Source organism: Medicago truncatula, chromosome 5 (assembly GCF_003473485.1).
Source record: "Medicago truncatula cultivar Jemalong A17 chromosome 5, MtrunA17r5.0-ANR, whole genome shotgun sequence".
In the NCBI taxonomy this organism is placed as follows: Eukaryota; Viridiplantae; Streptophyta; class Magnoliopsida; order Fabales; family Fabaceae; genus Medicago; species Medicago truncatula.
This window is the reverse complement of record NC_053046.1, coordinates 19,476,134-19,494,147: the sequence shown is the minus strand read 5'-3', so window position 1 is coordinate 19,494,147 and position 18,014 is coordinate 19,476,134. Positions and strand designations below refer to the sequence as shown.

Sequence of the window (18,014 nt, the reverse complement as noted above, 5' to 3'; positions counted from 1 at the left end):
ACAGATGATACATAGTCCATATCTTGCCATATTTCTTATTGTTGAAAAAGGAACAAATTTTGTCTATTACTCAAATGACCTCTGCCTTGGTATATGTAACACTGTTGAACCCCACCAATAATATTTAATATAAATACGACAATTAATTCATATAATGCTCAAAGTGTTAGGTCATTAAAACTCCAAAACATGCATATAATATTTTTCATCAAAGTTACATAACGGAATAACAACAATCTCAAAAAAAAATTATCTCAAGGTCTCAACATCATAAGTTAGTCTCTAAATACACCAACTAAATAAAAAAGGTCCTCGACATAAATCCAACATAATATAAAATAAGAAAACACCTGAAATTTCTAAATCAGAGTCCTAATCTAAACTCCAAAAGAAAAGAAAAGGAGGAAGCCTCAAGCTATCCCTCGATACTCACATCGTCTCAAGCACCTTCAACCTGCATGTCTACACCATTTTACAATGGCGAGGTGGTCAAAACAACCACTAGAGGATAAGTTTACATTCAACATTAAAAAACAACAAATTCAAGTATAGTTTAATAGGATTTCAAATATCACATATGCATACTTTCAAAAATCAAGAACGTTAATCATACAATAGTTTCTTACATCATTTTCAATTATCTTAATCATCAAATTACTTCAACATCATCATTTAGAAAACATAACCATATACTCATCTCTACTTATATTCATATAAAGCATATAGTCCACATAATGCATATAATTCATCTAATGCATCTCATTCACATCATTCACATAATTCACATAATTCACCTACGTCGCATCATTCACCAAAATCAAGTATAAATCATTTCACATAGATTCATATGCATGCAATGCTCTACGCACCATTTTATATGTATGTGGTACCATTTTCGGATGTCAGAGTTATTTTACCGATTAATCCTATCTCCACTTGGATATTGAAGTATCCTTAATCACCACTTGGATAAAATTATCCTAATCTCCACTTGGATATTGAAATATACTACACCAAGACTCATGAATGCATGAGCATATGACTCACCAAATGCATACGTTCATTCAAGACATCACCATCATAAACTTCACCATCTTACACACACACACACACATCATGAATTATCATCATCAATAAATCATCTTCACCAAAATCATCAACATCATAATCAGCATCAAGCATTTATCACATCATAAATACAATATTCGTTCATTTAGCACAATTTGCATTTTAAAGACGATTAAGTACTTTCACTAAGTTAATCAATTCAACATATGAATATCAATCACTAATTCAATCACTATTCATCATATTATCATGAACATACAATCATTTGCAAGTTATCATGTTATAAATAATCATTTCACCAAAGTTCGTATATTTTCTCAAAGTTTGTCTATTTTTCCACATTTCATCAAAAAAAAATCCAATTTACATCAATCATAAACATCCTTATCAAACCTACATGTTTCTTCTATACTCATTATCACAGTAGTTAAATCGTAACATCAACATTTCATTTGAGAAAAAACATCACTTCAATTCCATTCCAAATCCATGCTCATGTATATTTCAAAGTTCATCTCAAATTAACATAGTTCATTCAATCCGAAGAAAACATGATTACATAAACTCAATTCATCAAAATAGCATCAAAACAACACATAAGGAACACTCATGGATGTCCAGGAACGTCCGCAAAAAGCCAGAACGCACAGAACAGCTCGCACTGTCTTGCACATCTCGCCGTGGCGAGATTCCTGCTCGCCCATCAAGCTCTCTACTATAGGGGAACCTAGAAAATGGGTTTCCTCTCAGGGAAACCCTCCCAAAACCTTCCCAAAATCTAATTTTCCGTAGTCTGCTGAAGAACTTTCAGTCCAATCAAAGCACTCTCTCCTGACTCATACCAACACAACGACGTTCTACATCTCCTCCTATACAACGCTTCAGAAGACGTCATCCCAATACTCGAATGAAAATTGTTTTTGTAAGTAAATTCAATCAATGTTAAGCATTCGACCCAACTTACATCTTGCTCCAAAACACAAGCTCTTAGCAAATCTTCCAAAGATTGAATAGTTCTCTCTGAATGACCGTCCATTTGAGGATGATAAGCAAAAATCAACCTTAACTTAGTTCCCAAAGCTGCTTGCAAACTCTCGCAAAACTTATATGTAAACCTCGGATCTCTATCTGACACAATGCTAGATGGAACATTGTGCAATCTGACAACCTGCTCAATGTAGATCTCCGCTAACTTTACCATAGACAAATCGGTCTTAATAGGAATAAAATGTGTCGACTTCGTCAACTGATCAACAACAACCCAAATCGAGTCACTACCCTTCGCAGTCTTCGGCAAAGCTCCAACAAAGTCCATCGAAATACTATCCCAATTCCACTCTGGCACAAACAACGGTTGCATCATTTCAGACGGCTTCTGATGCTCAATCTTAGATTTCTGACAAACGAAACAATCATACAAAAACTCAGCTACATCCCTCTTCATTCCTGGCCACCAAAACAACTTCTTAAGATCTTGATACATCTTCGTTGCTCTAGGATAAATACTCAAACTACTCCTGTGACATTCGTCTAGATTCTTTCTCTTAAGTTCGGGTACGTCCGGTACGCAAACTCGATCACGAAACCTCATAACTCTAATTTCATCCAATCTAAAACCTTCTCCTTACCTAGGTTAATCGACACCAAGCGATCTACTAGTTCCAAATCCACTTTCTGGCCTTCTTTGATTTCCTACAAAATATTACTCGTCAACTTTACCATTCCCAACTTCACTCCATAATGACCTAAGTATTACCCTCACTGGATGGGGAGAACCCAATTTTCCACATAAGAGGATTGTTCACCACCAATCCACAAGGCTCGTATGATTGATTTTAGGCTAAAATATGGTTTTGGTCCCTGCAAATATGCCTCGTTTTGGTTTTAGTCCCTGCAAAAAAATTTTGTTGTTTTTGGTCCCTGCAAATATGTCTCATTTTGGTTTTGGTCCCTGGCTCTACTTTTGTGATAATTTGCACACGTGTCACATGATGACTTAACCATTTATTAGAGAAATAGTCCCTGCAAAATCTTTTGATTTTGAAAAAGGTCCCTGCAAAATATTTTGTTTTTGGAAATAGTCCCTGCAGGGACTATTTCCAAAAACAAAATATTTTGCAGGGACCAAAAACAACAAAAAAATTTTGCAGGGACTAAAACCAAAACGAGACATATTTGCAGGGACCAAAACCATATTTTAGCCTTGATTTTAAGTATTTCTAATCAGAAAAATAGTCTCTATAAAAATTATGAATTGTATTTAATCCTTAAAAAAATTGTATTTTTTAATCCATGTAACTTTTTTATTTAAATTTGTTAAGGACAAAAACGTTGACGGAAAATTTTACTAAGATTTAAAATTGTGATTTTGCTAAATTATGTTGATGAAAATTTCACATGATTAATAAGAAAAAATGTTGGACACCACATTCTCTTAAAAATATTTATATATACTATAATAAAGAGAATCATGATATTCAACTTATTTTTTCATTTCCAAATACAGCCTTAAACAAATTTCACTACTATTTTATAGATGTCATTCAAAAAGATAAAAATTTATATCATATTTATTATATTGTTAATAACGTTATAAAAGAAAGAACAATATAGTTTATTATATGAAAATGCAAAATATTTATTATCTGATCATATAGTTTTAACCAAATCAAAATTTCATATAAATATTATCCATAATTTATACGTAGAAGAACTAACAAATGAATGGGAGATTAGTCACTTTAGTCCCTCCCTAAATAGGAAATCAGTCGTCACTTTAGTCCTTGAATGGAGATAAATTGCAAAATAGTTTTTGAATGTAAACTTCGTTAGTCAATTTATTCCTTGATTCCATACTCCGTTAGTCAATTTAGTCTCTGAATGTAGACTCCATTAATCACTTTAGTCCCTGAAATTGATCACCAGAGTCTACATTTAGAAACTGTTTTGCAATTTCTGTGTATTAATGGACTAAGTGACTACTTTTTTTTTTTTATTCAAGGACTAAAGTGACTAATTCCAAATATCAATGTGAACACCAGAAAGTTTTATGAGTGCATTAAATAGTATTTTTAAAAGCAATAGTAGTACAGTAACTTTGGCAGTTCAGGAAGAAGGGGACGGGTGACAAATTCAAATTGACAATGTACTTTGCATTGCCTTGCATGACTGACACACATGACATCTTTCTTCTGCTCACTCTGCTCATTACTATGTTAAACGTTAAAACACCGACCTTTCCTTCCTTCTTTCTCTTGCATTAACTATGGTATCACTTTTTTCTCAACCCTTTGGTTCTTCTTCTTCTTCTTCTCCTTCATTACCCCTTAGAAAATGCAATACCCTCAAACTCAAACCTTTCACTGTTTTTTCTTCTTCTCAACAACCTTTCCCTCCTTTTCTTCCCAAAGAAATTCACTCAATCAAAGACCCTTTTGCTCGTAAGTTCGCAATGCGGATTCAGAGACTACCTGTCCCTGTAATATTCTCTCTCTCTCTCTCTCTCTACTTTTTTTTTTTTATTAAAAATATATTACAAATTCACTGTGTAAAGTTCACTCTTATAAAGTTCAGTGTGTAGGGTATAATTAAAAAAAATATTAAAAATTCACTGTGCAAATTCACTTTGTTGTTACTCTGATTTTCGTACATTTACTTTTGTTTCGATTCTAGAGTGCCAAAAGTGATTCTAGAGGTACTTAGAATTGATTTTATGATTCTACTAGCAGCTATAATTTGTAGCTGTAGCTATAATTTCTAGCTTTTATGATTCTACTAGTAGCTATAATTTGTAGCTTTTGGTCTCTTCAATTGATTTTTGTCTTAAATTCATTGTTAAATATACTTTTATATAAATACATTCAAACATAAATCATTTTACATTCAGCTCATTTTTATCCAGAATCAATTATACATTCGATTTACTTAAAATCAATTCTCGTAAAAGCTGTACCAAACATACATTTACTTTTTTGCTTATTTTATTCTTGAAATAGTGATGGTATCTTTTGATTTCAAAATAATTGTTTTTGTCTGAAACTTTTGGGGAGATTTTGATTTGAAGACCTGGAAATTTGTTGAATCTGTAATTGGGTACATTTTTTTGAATAATTATGACAATATTCTTTTTCTCTCTTTTAATTGATCAAAAACAATAGACAGAGAAAATGGAAGAGCGAGAGTAAGAACATAATCCGATAGAGAGTTGTTCAAAGTATCAGAAAGAAAGAGTTGTTCAAAAGTTGTCACAAAATAGATTATAAAAATTTCATTTTTTCATTGTTTTTTTTATATTGTTGCTAATTGGTTGGGTGTTGTTTTAACTTGTTTGATTGTGGTGGTTGCTGTTATTTATTTATTTTAGACACATTTCTCCCAAAACAGAATATTTTTGTGGTTGTTGAGTGTTTCTTAACAAAGTGGTTGCAAGGTCAATTCTGAGACATTCTAGTGTGCACAAAATAAATGCTTGTCCAGCCGCAGTTGCGAACAGGACAATGATTGGTTGTTTTGTTGTAAATCTTCTGATAGACCTGATCATAGATCAATGTGTCTTGTAAAACTTCTGATGGTAACTTTTGATTTCAAAATAATCTGTGACTGAAAGTTTTTGATTTGAAGACCTGGAAATTTGTTGAATCTGTGATTGTGTACATTTTTATTTGGCACTGTTGCTGTATGGTTGGGTATTGTTCTAATTTGTTTGGTACTTGTGGTGGTTGTTGTTATTTATTGTGGGTCAGCATACACATGTCTCCGAAATTCCTTACAAAACATTGTATAAAACTGCTTTTGTTGTTGTAGAATGTGTCTAATCCAAGTTGTTGAGATACACTGGATCTTAGATCAAAAACTAAAAGAATGTGTCTTGTTAAATTTATTGTAAGATATCCTTAGTACAATTGGAATTATTGTTGGTTGGTGGAACTATCACTTTGTGGTTGATTGGTGGAAATATTATACACAATTAACAAAAATACTATTTCTTTGGATTAATGGTCTTCATTTCACTTGCTGAAATCTTAAAACTGACTAACATAACCCTGTGGATGTATATTTTTCTCTCTGCCTAACATTTATTAACTCACTTTCGATTTCTGTTGCTTGAAAAACGGCTTATCTGCCAAAAAAAAAATTGGAATAGCAATCACTTGAAAAGATTGTTTGATTTGTGCTTGTGGTAAGAATAAGCTTTTCTCAAAACTATTTTTTGCTGTTAATTAGTGTGTGATTTGTTTCGTATGATATGATTAGGTTAGCTTTGTTGAAAATCCCATCATGAGCAGTTGTGTGAAGCCACTGGTGCAGAACAAGGAACCTCCGATTGTTCTTCTACATGGTTTCGATAGGTGCTCAAAATTTGCAAGAGACAAAATTAGTTTTTTACATTTTATGCTCAAGTTGATCCTGAATTTTATATTGTCTTATTATTCAGTTCATGTTTAGAATGGAGATATGGATATCCATTGCTTGAAGAATCTGGTTTCGAGACTTGGGCTATCGACATTCTTGGTTGGGGTTTCTCTGATTTAGGTTTGTTTTATTACTTTGCTTAATGCAACTTGTTCCTCTACCCCTTTTACTGTAAGGCTTTTTTAGCTTTCAACTCAAAATTTTGTTTTATCCATCAGAAAATCTTCCTCCTTGTGACGTGGTATCAAAACGCAATCACTTCTATCAGGTTCTTATGTACTCTTTTAACTTAAATGTATCTCTTGTATCCCTGAGTGTTAATCAAACCTTGTATCAAACCTATAAAGTACTGACACAGACACAAGCACCCGACACAACACTGACAATGACACTTAATTCAAGATAATTGAATGGTTGGTTGAAGGTAACCACATGTATGGGTGCTACATAGTATCAAATCTGTCAAATTATTGGCTTTGACTTGTTCATAAACTATCATCTGAAGAATTGGCTGTCTTCACCGATGGTCAATTTCTTTCAACATCTCTTCTTTTCCTTGCATTGTTTCACACTGTGTTGAGGGTGAGTTGTATTTATGTATAACAGTTTTGGAAGTCCTACATCAGAAGGCCAATGATATTGGTTGGACCAAGCCTCGGCTCTGCTGTTGCCATTGACTTTGCTGTCAATTATCCAGAAGCTGTATGTTGCCATCCAATAATTTTACATCTTAATATCCACCACGGCACAGTTTGTGAAATGATTATTCATTAAAATAAAGTTCATCAAATGACTCTGGTGATTTATTTGCAGTTCATCTTTTCAGGTGGAAAAACTTATTTTGATTGATGCTAGTGTATATGCAGAGGGAACTGGAAACTTAGCAACCTTGCCTAGATCGGTAGCCTATGCTGGGGTAAATATCTCCGCTTCTTACTAAAACATTAAGCCAATATTGATCATCGCCATTATAATTCAATGCTGACACTGTTTGGTATCAGGTATATTTATTGAAGAGTCTTCCATTACGCTTATATGCCAACTATTTGACCTTCACTAACATGTCCTTACGCACCATCCTTGATGGGACTAATGTGAGTTTTCCTATCCTTAAAATGACTACTTTTTGTATTTTGTTTACATTTTTGTCTTCATATTGGGACATTAGGCACATGTCCCTTTGATAACTTGGTCAAGAACTTTGTGCTTGGTTGGTAACAGGATAGCCGAGAGTTTTAACAACCCAACATATGTTTTAACATTTTTCATATATCCTCTTTATAGGTGGGCCGCTTGCATTGCTTATTGCCTTGGTGGGATGATGCTACTGTTGATTTTATGACTAGTGGCGGTTACAAGATTGCACCCCTCATAAGAAAGGTATATGCAACATTTTATGTTAATTTTATAGATTTTGGAGTGCATCACCTTCGAAACAAATGAATACTTTGAAATATGATTTTTCGCATCGGACCTTCTTACCATGGGGTATGATGACAGTAGTCACTTGCTTGTCGACTGCTTGTCAATTTTGCAGCATTGGAAAATTTATGTAACACAAAGCATCATATTTCTTAACTGTACTTTCTTCAGTAAGTACTGTGATTGTGTTGTCAATGCAGCCGACCCTACCTAGTACGACAAGGCTTAGTCGTTGTTGTTATGTTTTTTTTTCTTAAGGAAATCAAAAGCTTATTTTTGTAGGCATGATCTTTAGGTGTACACGATTATGATTTGACTTGTTCATTTAGGTTCCATATGTATTGTAAGGAAAATGCTTATGAATTTGAAATTTGGATGCAAGTGCTATATACACTACTTGTTTGAGAATCTTGAGATTCAATCCAACACATAATTGAAACAACATGCACTTTACCCAATTCAAACAAGAGGCTCCCAAAGCTAATACAAACAGGCAATTGGTTTTATGGAATGTTGTGGTATTACTTTGATCACCATTAATGACACATGCTTAAGTTGCATGATAGTTTTTATATTTGTATGTTGTTTCTTGATTACACACACTAAACCAAAATGAAAACATAGCCCCATTTTTGTTAGAAAAACAATCAATTGAGGATGAAATTTGAGATTGACAAAGGTATCAGTTTTCATAGAAAAATAAACAATCCTACGAGTTAGTTAATGTCAAAAACATGCTTGTATACTTGAAAAACCAATTGGATAGGTCCATATATTCGCAACTGTTTAAGTCCGTTTGTCTTAACTGAAGAAGTTTATTTCCTTAATTTCCGCACCTTAGATTTCATTTTATTTCATGAAGCTTGATTTCCTTATCAATAAGATCTTTTGAATTTGTTTTAACAGGTAAAGCAGAAAACACTGATAATATGGGGTGAAAATGACCGCATTGTCAGCAATAAGCTTGCAGTGGTTAGTTATCATGTAGCTCTACTTTTATAGCATGCGATAAAAAATAAATCTATAATACTTATTTTTATCCTGGAAAGTAATGGTTGTGAAACATATTTGATATATTTTTCCCTTTATTGGACTGCTAGGTAGCAATATTTGACACTAATGCTGCAACTAAAGTTGACTTTAAACTTTTATTCTTGCAGCAACTACATTGTGAATTACCTGATGCAATTCTACGCCAAATACCCGATTGTGGGCATATTCCTCATTTGGAAAGACCGGATTCAACTATCAAATTAATTGTTGAATTTATTCAGACAGAGAAAAAGAAATTAAGTCAACGTGTTTCACAAGTAAGCCAAGTGAGCAGTTAAGTTTAGCAAACCTACAGGTGATAGTGCTACATATGTTTTTGGAATGCTCCTTCCATAACTAGGGATTTAGAGGAAGATAGAAACCATATAGCTGCAGGCCTAATGGGTTTTAGAGGAAGATAGAAACAATGTGTGCTGCAGTAGCCTAATATTGATATGCCTTTACCATATTGTTATATATCATTTACATTGATTGTTGATGTTTTAGTTGTTGACTCGAAAATTTACAAATATTACTCACTACTCTTCGATGTTGAACCCTGTTTTCAGTGAATAAATATTGAACAGTGTTATTTGGACATCACAAATTCAAAACCGTTCCTGCACATGAATGAAAATACTTCCAACGGCCAACACAACTGTGGAAGTGACCGAAAGAGAGGAAAGTTCAATAGAAAAACCCACAACATTGTCATTATATGGTGTCATGGCAACATTTGTGTTGTCAAAAATATCATTTCTGATAAATATTCTTTAGTGTCATCTTTTGAAGTAGCCTGGTTCAGTGTCATGTAGCCTAGCACAATATCATTATTTTATCATGTAACCAACTTCATCTGTAGTGTGAAGACTTCATTGTTTTTCTATTGCGACGCTTTGGCCACTTAATCTCAAGTACCAAGATTCTCTTATGACCATTGATTGGGAGTGACAATAATTTTTTGTCGAGTCTGGTTTGTGTCCCTTCTAAATCTATTATGTTATTCTTTGGCAAGGATGTCATGGAAACATATGACTGTGTTCGGTGCGTGCAAGCAGGGTCTCATTAGAATGCTTGGTTAATGTGAGAAACGAGAACCCTGTTAAATACTGTTTTTCGCCTGTAGATCATTTAACTTCATTATATGTGTTGTCCATGCAACCTGCCGCCTTTATCGTTGTAATAGATTTCTCGAACTCCATCCATCCCATCATCGTCGGCATAACTTTATACAGACATATGTTAAGAATCACCCTAGACGTTGTTTTTTTTACCACCATATATCTGATGAAAGGCGTGTTTGGTTGAATATACCATCTTAGTGTGCCTTGTTCGCCTAGATTGTTACCAACATACCATCCACTATGTTAACTCAAAGCTTTGACACATATAATGTATGCTCCTCCTCAAGGTTCGATTATTTTTTATGTCAATTTGGGCGGGCTAGTTTAACTTCTTAAAAAAAAAAAATTGTGCGTGCTTCTTTTTCTCTGAACATGAACTGATCCTCTCATTTTATCTCTCTTTTATTCACAATGTAGTATCTCGTCTCCGTTTTTCTACAATCCTAATGTAGAAAAATCATGGCAAAATTACACAATTAGTCCCTTAACTTAATTTTAGGTAACACTTTCGTCCTTTATCTTTTTTCTGTAACGATTTAGTCCTTTATGTTATAAAATGACACTATTTTATCATTTTTGTATGAGATTTTTTCATGTAAAAGTGTTGAAAACCACTTCAAATTCTCTCTATTTTCTATGTGCACAAACACATGTTATTATAAACGTAATTTTGCATATGAAAAATTCTCCTTATGCTATCTTTCTTACTAAAGCTTATCTGGTTAAGCTATCTCATACCCTAATTTAACCCTAATGTTTTTCTCCATTGTACAAGCATTTAATTTTTCTAAGTGCTTATCCTAATCATCACACAAATCTCAAATTCAAATTTTCCCTCCCATAACTCTTGAAGTCTGCCGATGCATGAGAAGAGTAATCTTATTGTGACATTTAATAACATTTCCACTCAAACACCTTCCCAACATTCCAATGCTTTATTCATGTACCGAGCCACTAAACATAAATACATGAAAATTGTGCCATTCATTAATTGAAAATTCATTTCCCCTAAAAATAAGTATTGAAAATGCATACTCCCAATGCATGAAAGTATTACCAATACTTGAGAGGTTCTGCCCACAATAGGCTTCAAGCTTCCGTGTTCCAATAACTTCTCTTTTCACAAATCAAATAGTATCCTTTAATCATGTTGCAGTATTTTCCTGTATTGAGTATATGAGATTTTAAGTAGATTAATTTCATAATCCTTTCTCAGTTCCAACAATATATCAGTATTTAAGCTCTTAAAGAGAATTTGCATTTTTTCAGGGTATTCATATATATTTTGTATACTCAGTGCTCACATCCAATATTTTTTTGAAAGAACATACAATAATGCTTGCAGTTTGCATGGAGAGATCTGCATATGGATGGAGCAATTTGTTATCTACAAATTACGATATTAACAGATTTTCATTGTTTGGAAATGGTTTTTTGTTTATGGAACTTACATGTTATGTTGTTTAGTGGTTTTTTATTTATTTGATTGTTGTTTTTTTAATTGAATTCATAACAATTGTTTTTTCATTGAATTCATAATTGTAATTTTTTTATCATTGCAATGATCTTTCTTCTTACCGTTATGTAAATTTTTATTTTCTATTCTTTATAGTGTTAACAAAGCATCCAAATGAGGCACATATGGTTGGAAAACCTTGCAGTATGTATATTTTACTTATAATATTATGGTGGATGAACGCGGGAACACTTTAGTCGAAACTCAAGAGAGCAAGAGGAAAATTGTTGCCAAATCAAAGTAAGAGGAAATTAATTTATCATCATCTTACTTTGATTTGGCAACAATTTTCCTCTTGCTCTATTAAAGTCTTGGACACTATTTTTGTTACATAAAAAGTGAATTTATGATTAACGTTAACCATAATCTATTTTTTAAACTTTATTTAAAAATCATTTTTTAAAGGGTTTGTAAACAAGTAATTTACTTTTCAAAGCAAACTTTTCTATGTTTTTTTTTTTATTTGTTTTGAAAAGTTTTTTTTTTTTTTTTTCTATTTGCTGTAGTAAAGTCAGGTTGATAAATTAGTTACATTTTATTTTTGAAAATGACATCCGAGACTTCATTTCTTATAGTATTAATTGAACTATGTCCAATGTTGGGAAGAGAAAATAAATCCTTGGTTCTATAATATTTGTGTAGTGATGTATTGAACTTGGAATGAACTTACAACTACTAATTATGAAGTGTTGGTCCATCAAGTACAATGGAGCAATCTCTCAAATAAAATAAAATAAATACAATGGAGCAAATCCAGGACAAGTAGATACATGTATGTGTTGAGTGAGGTTGACAGAACTAAGTAAATGGAAATATAAGATGGTTCAAATTGGGTTTGTGCAACACATTAATTGTTATAATAATGATTTTAACATTGAAATTCATTGAAGTATCGAGGTACTTGGTGATATGGAAGTATCAATTTCTAAACTGTTTTTCGTTGGTCTACTCAAACTCTGGATACAGTTCACCAATTACACCACAAACTGCAGATAATTGATATTGTAATTTAGGTCCTTTTATTATAGATTAAAAATATATATTTTAACTATATATTTTAAATAAAGTTTTTTATGAGAACTTATAAAAAAAAAAATAGAAAATCTACTTGGAACTCATTTGTTATAAACTAAAATATTAATTTTGACATGTAGCAACTTAGATATTCATTGTTGAAGATTTATATAAAAATTACATATTTTTCAAATAGAGACTTCTCAAAAACGATTTTTTATTAGAAACTACTCAAATAACTTTTCATTTAAACATTTGTCTTAAATATTATTCAAAAATTGTAGCAAAAGGATGAATAACTCTTAAATAATATTGTAAAATTGTTTAATCCAATGTTTCATTTGAAGTTTTCTGTAAAAAATTATCTTTTAAAAAAATTATAATAAAATGATGAAATACTTTAAGAACCATTTTTAATAGCAATTGTAACATATTGGTTTTCCTTCAGTGGTTGCTGAATATATAGGTATTTTTGTATGTATGCAAGTTCATGATGTTGTCATTTTTAATTGAACTTTTATTCTGAGAATAAAATGGGGGCCGATGTAACGAATTAGTTTGGTTTAGAGAAAAACAATTTTTAACCAATAAGTAATTGGTTTTAAATTGGATGCATAACTAAAAGTTTATTCAAGTCGATTAATGACAACAATGTATTTTACATATAATTCACCCATGCATCGCACGAGTGTGCGATCTAGTTATAAACTTAAAAGTAATTCTTTTTCTTTTCTGCAAAGAACAATTCATTGATCAACTAAATATCCTCCAACTCAAGATGTGCAAACATGGACAAAGAAAATGAAAGGAAAGAATGAGATATGAAAGATTGTCTAAGGAAAGAAAAAGAGTAGAAAGTAAGAAGATTGTTTTGGTTGTTTGGTATAAAAGAAAGTGGAATAGAAAGTTGAAGGAAAGAAAGACATAAATTTAGTAATTGACATAAAAATCCTTAAACAAAAATAATATGTTAGTATATATAAACAAATTGTCTATAGTAAATAAATAAATAAAAAGAAATTAGCGGTGAATTATTTAAAAAAAGAAGTTAGAGGTGAATCGAAAAATTAAATAAAAAAAGACAATAATTGAATAGTTAAATTGATAAAGAATAAATAATGAAAGTTGGGGCATATTGGTAATTTTAAGCAAAACACTTGTATTCTTGAAACTTTCCGTGTCCATGTGCGGGTGGAAAGGTTTCTGATATAGGCCCCACATAAATCCTTTCTTTCCTTCACTATTTTAGAGAGTTCCAAACAATGGAAACTCTTTCTTTCCTTTGAAAGAAACATACCATAAATTCCTGAAAGCTTATATAAAAACAACCAATTTTAGACTTGTGATATTTTTTAGACTAAATCAACAAGAAAAAATAGTTTAAAAACTAAATTGAGTGTTTATTCCATTTTAATTCTTGACATTGCATGTAGTACGAATTTATTGCAACCATACACTTGTAGATGCCACAAGAAATACCTTGACATCTTCATTTACATTTTGATTGCCAAAACAAGTAGTAGCTGACAAACGTGGCAAATCATTGTGTCCATAGGAAAATGACAACTCAAATTCTAAGCAATGTCTTGGTTGCTGAAAAAGTGAAAACGATGTATGTCTAATTTTATCAATGCCAATCATACGAGAAAAAATAGTTCAACATTTGATTTAAAGAAAAAATTTAACGGTAAACTCAAATTATATGAGGTGGAGAAAGGTTCTAACAAATTAAAAATTTGTGCATGTCGATCATAAACTCATAAGTGATATAATAAAATAGATTAATTTACAAATAGAAAAAGTGACCAGGTTCTATACCCTCTCACATTACTCATCAAATATATTCACCACTAAAATGGAACCAAATTCTCTCTACTTTTTTTCCCCTTTGCACATAGAAGGAACAAAACAAAAGCAAAAGGAACAGAAGACCAAAGTGGGGTTTGCTTCTGGATGATTCCAAGTGATGAAATTACATAGACACCCATCATGTAGTGGCAAAATCTCACCCACAACATTTTTTCCTAAAGTTTTATACTATTATTTAGTCTCTTATTGCTGCTGCTAGCCATATAGTAAAAACAAGGGATGTTAATAACACATAAGTGCATTTTTTTAATTGAACCCCTTCTCCATTAGGATCACTGAAGCCACTATTACCAGATGATGATGTTGTTGGACTTATTCCAAACACATTAGGACCACCTGTGGTTGTACCAGTTCCAGTTCCTGTACCTGTTCCAGTTCCTATACCTGTTCCTGTGCCTGTTCCAGTTGGTGTGCCCATGCCTGTGCCCGTGCCTGTTCCAGTTGGAGTGCCCGTGCCCGTACCTGTGCCTGTGCCTGTGCCGGTTCCGGTTGGTGTGCCGGTCCCGGTGCTTGGTGTTGTACCTGTAGGAGTAGTTGGAGTTACGGTGGATGGTGGTGATATGCCTACAGGTGTATTAGTTGCTGGGGTTGTGGTGGTACCCCCTCCTGTATTGCTGCATTTTGAAGCCAAATAAAATCAACACATGATATGATTTTTATATGGACTATGATAATATCTGAATTTTAGAAACTATATGATTAAATATTACTACTACTTTCCCATTTCTATATGTAAGACCATATTGACAATATTAAAAAATGTATATATCATTGAGAATAAAAAGTTGTTAGTCAAAGTTGTTCAACAATATCTCAAAGGTAAATCAAATTAGTTTTTATATAAAAATCTAGTGATATTTTAGTACTCACAAGAGATTAATTTAGTGTATATTTGGTTTTATGGTGACAAGAATTGATTTTAGGTTAATTGATTCCACATAGATTCTGATTAAAAGTGAGTTGAAAATAAAATAATGTGTGTTCCGATACATTCGTGTAAAAATCCATTCTGGAATCAAAATCTACAAATCCTAACTTAAAAAAGAATCGGCTATAGAGACAATTAACCAACATTTAAAATCAGTTTTGGTCCCGTTGAAGTGAAACCAAACATACACTTAACCAACATTTAAGATTTTGGAAATTATAATTGTTACTTTTTATATAACTAGATTTTTAACCTCTAATGTAAAAAATCACACTTGCCCTTGAGATCCATTCTCACTTGCAAGATTAGATATGTAATATAAAAGATCACAGATCTTTTTTTTGGTTACCATAAGATCACAGATCTAGGAATAGGAATAATAAACATTTGAGGATGAAGAGTACAAAACAATAATAAATTGTGAAACATCCTATTCATGACAGCTAATGTTCAACAAAAGAGCAATCATGTCATGGCTTGAATGTAAATCTTGTCTAGTGGCGGTGGATACATCAACCCCTAACAAAATGGCTTTTTGGCTAATGTAAACTTGAAAAAGTATTACCATAATAAAGGTAACAAAATATAAATATAAAAATAAAAATACATGTTCATCACTACAAATGAAACCTAGAGCTACTTTGGAAAATGCTAAACTCTAAGTTTAATCTTAACTTAATCCAGTAAAGGAACTATATGAAGCCCATATACAAACACGGCCACCGAACACGACACGGACACTGACACGCCGACACAGTTAATAATTTGAAAAAATCACATAATTAAGTGTATATAAGTGTCGATGTCGTGTCGGTGTCAGACAAGTGTTGTCCGACACTTGGACACACCTAATCCGAGGAGTGTCCGTGTTTCATAGAAAGAAACCAAACAAAACAACTAATTTGGTTTCATAAAAAGCTTATTTCAAAAACAAAAAACTTGATAAATTAACTTAATATACTGTAATTAGAAAATGTATAAAAAGAAAAGAGCAAGATCTAAACCACTAGATGATGATTCAAGAAACATACCCACTTGAAGGATAAGCACATGAAGATGTTGAAGCTGTAGATCAGAGAGAGAGAGAAAAAAAAAGTTAGTAAAAATGATTTTTAGATAAATAAGTCAAAAAAAATTGAAAGATGCTTGAAAATAGAGTTAACTTACAAGTTGGTGGAGTTTGACTTGGAGTAGCCATACCAGCAAAATCACAAGCTCCTTGAGCTTGACCCTTTTTCTGGAAATAGCTATTAACAGCATAATTGCAGTGATCTTTAATAGTATTTGGCTGAAAACATGGCCCATTTTGCTGAATTTGTGTACAATCAGCTCCAGCACCACAAGCATAATCTATTGCTTTTTGAAGATTTTGATCTCCCACACCATCTTTACACACACAATAAAGAGCACCACCTATTGAACAAAAAATAAATAAACTTATCTATTGGTACTAAAGAAAAAAGGGTTTAATGAAATTGACACTAACTAAAATGAACTAAAATCTTTAAGCAAAAAGTGTAGAAAAAAGAAGAAGAAGAAAAGGCACTTTTAGAAGAAAATTAATTTTGCTATTTTCAGACTTATATGACATAATCAAAACAAAAGTAAGATATGAAAAAGTGGATTTTTAGAACTAAAAAGGATGTTTAAACACTTGTGAATGAAATCAAAACAACCAAATTTAGTTGCTTACTTGAATATCCAGTCAGAGAAAGGAAGAGCACAAAATAAGCAAGAAGAGCCATGATTAATAATAATTATGATGATGTTATAAGAGAAATCTATTTGATGAAAATTGGATCAAGTTCAGAAGGGTACTTTAATATGTGGCAGAGAGAAAGAGAGAGAAAAAAGAAGAAAGACAGTAGCTAGGAGAATGGAGATTTTCTGGAATAGAGAAAGTGGGGAAGGTGTGTCTTGTACAATATTCTAGCACTATTATGTTACATGTGTAACTCCTTCAAAAAAAAAAATGTTACATGTGTAACGTTATTATACTATGTACTATATGTATTTAATTAGTATATTAATGAAAGAGTAACTTCATGTATGCTTAAAAGGTGAGAGTGATATGGGGAATTGTATTAAAGTTGAAGCTTATGTAATACTATACAATATAATATTATGTGTCGTCTACTAGTATATACATAGAAAAATACGTAAATGACTTAGTTTGTCTATATTATCAAACGGTCCTAAACTCATGTGGGTAACTCAACCTAGTTTAGGCTGACTATGTGGGAAAGGGAAATGGACCACTGCCCTATGGGTCTTTTTGCATATGGTTTGTTTTGTTTTTGTTGAACCCCTAGACTCATGTGAAAAATGTTCTTCTCCCAACAAGTTTTGTTCATTCTCAATTAAATATTCGAAAATGTCTCTGGTGAGTTAACTCACGTATGTGTTAAATCGGCGTGAGTTAAATCACGCATGTGTTAAACAGTTGTGTGACTTAACTCACACATAGATTAACATCTGTATGAGTTATCTCACGTTGTGTTTGTGCAAAAAATCAGAGCACGCAGAAACTCAATTTTCCCTAATTTTCTTCATTCCTTCATTCATACATCCATTCCATCATTTTCATCATTCATTCACAATCATTCATTCATTAATAATTAACATACGC

The 18,014-nt window shown here is 32.2% G+C and overlaps 2 protein-coding genes across 3 annotated transcripts; one reads left to right on the top strand and one right to left on the bottom strand.

The window, feature by feature from the left end:
• The first annotated feature begins 4,177 nt into the window (after positions 1 to 4,177).
• Positions 4,178 to 9,871, top strand: LOC11432057 (uncharacterized hydrolase YugF). Of its 2 annotated transcripts, none has more exons than XM_003614034.4 (10): positions 4,178 to 4,546; positions 6,322 to 6,416; positions 6,503 to 6,600; positions 6,699 to 6,748; positions 7,087 to 7,182; positions 7,307 to 7,396; positions 7,482 to 7,574; positions 7,765 to 7,860; positions 8,809 to 8,874; positions 9,063 to 9,871. In XM_003614034.4, exons 1-10 carry the CDS (start codon positions 4,334 to 4,336, stop codon positions 9,231 to 9,233), a joined length of 1,068 nt encoding a protein of 355 aa, XP_003614082.1. In that variant the 5' UTR covers positions 4,178 to 4,333; the 3' UTR covers positions 9,234 to 9,871. The 2 variants fall into 2 exon arrangements, with proteins under 2 accessions (XP_003614082.1, XP_013453824.1); XM_013598370.3 differs by lacking the exon at positions 4,178 to 4,546 and adding an exon at positions 5,411 to 5,638.
• A 4,452-nt stretch (positions 9,872 to 14,323) lies between these two features.
• LOC11423424 (PLASMODESMATA CALLOSE-BINDING PROTEIN 3) lies at positions 14,324 to 17,357 on the bottom strand. The gene is made up of 4 exons (XM_003614033.4): positions 17,079 to 17,357; positions 16,553 to 16,798; positions 16,417 to 16,450; positions 14,324 to 15,071 (listed from the first exon to the last, which is right to left on the bottom strand). The coding sequence occupies exons 1-4, from the start codon at positions 17,128 to 17,130 to the stop codon at positions 14,633 to 14,635; spliced, it is 771 nt and encodes a 256-aa protein (XP_003614081.1). The 5' UTR covers positions 17,131 to 17,357; the 3' UTR covers positions 14,324 to 14,632.
• Between the last annotated feature and the right edge of the window lie 657 nt (positions 17,358 to 18,014).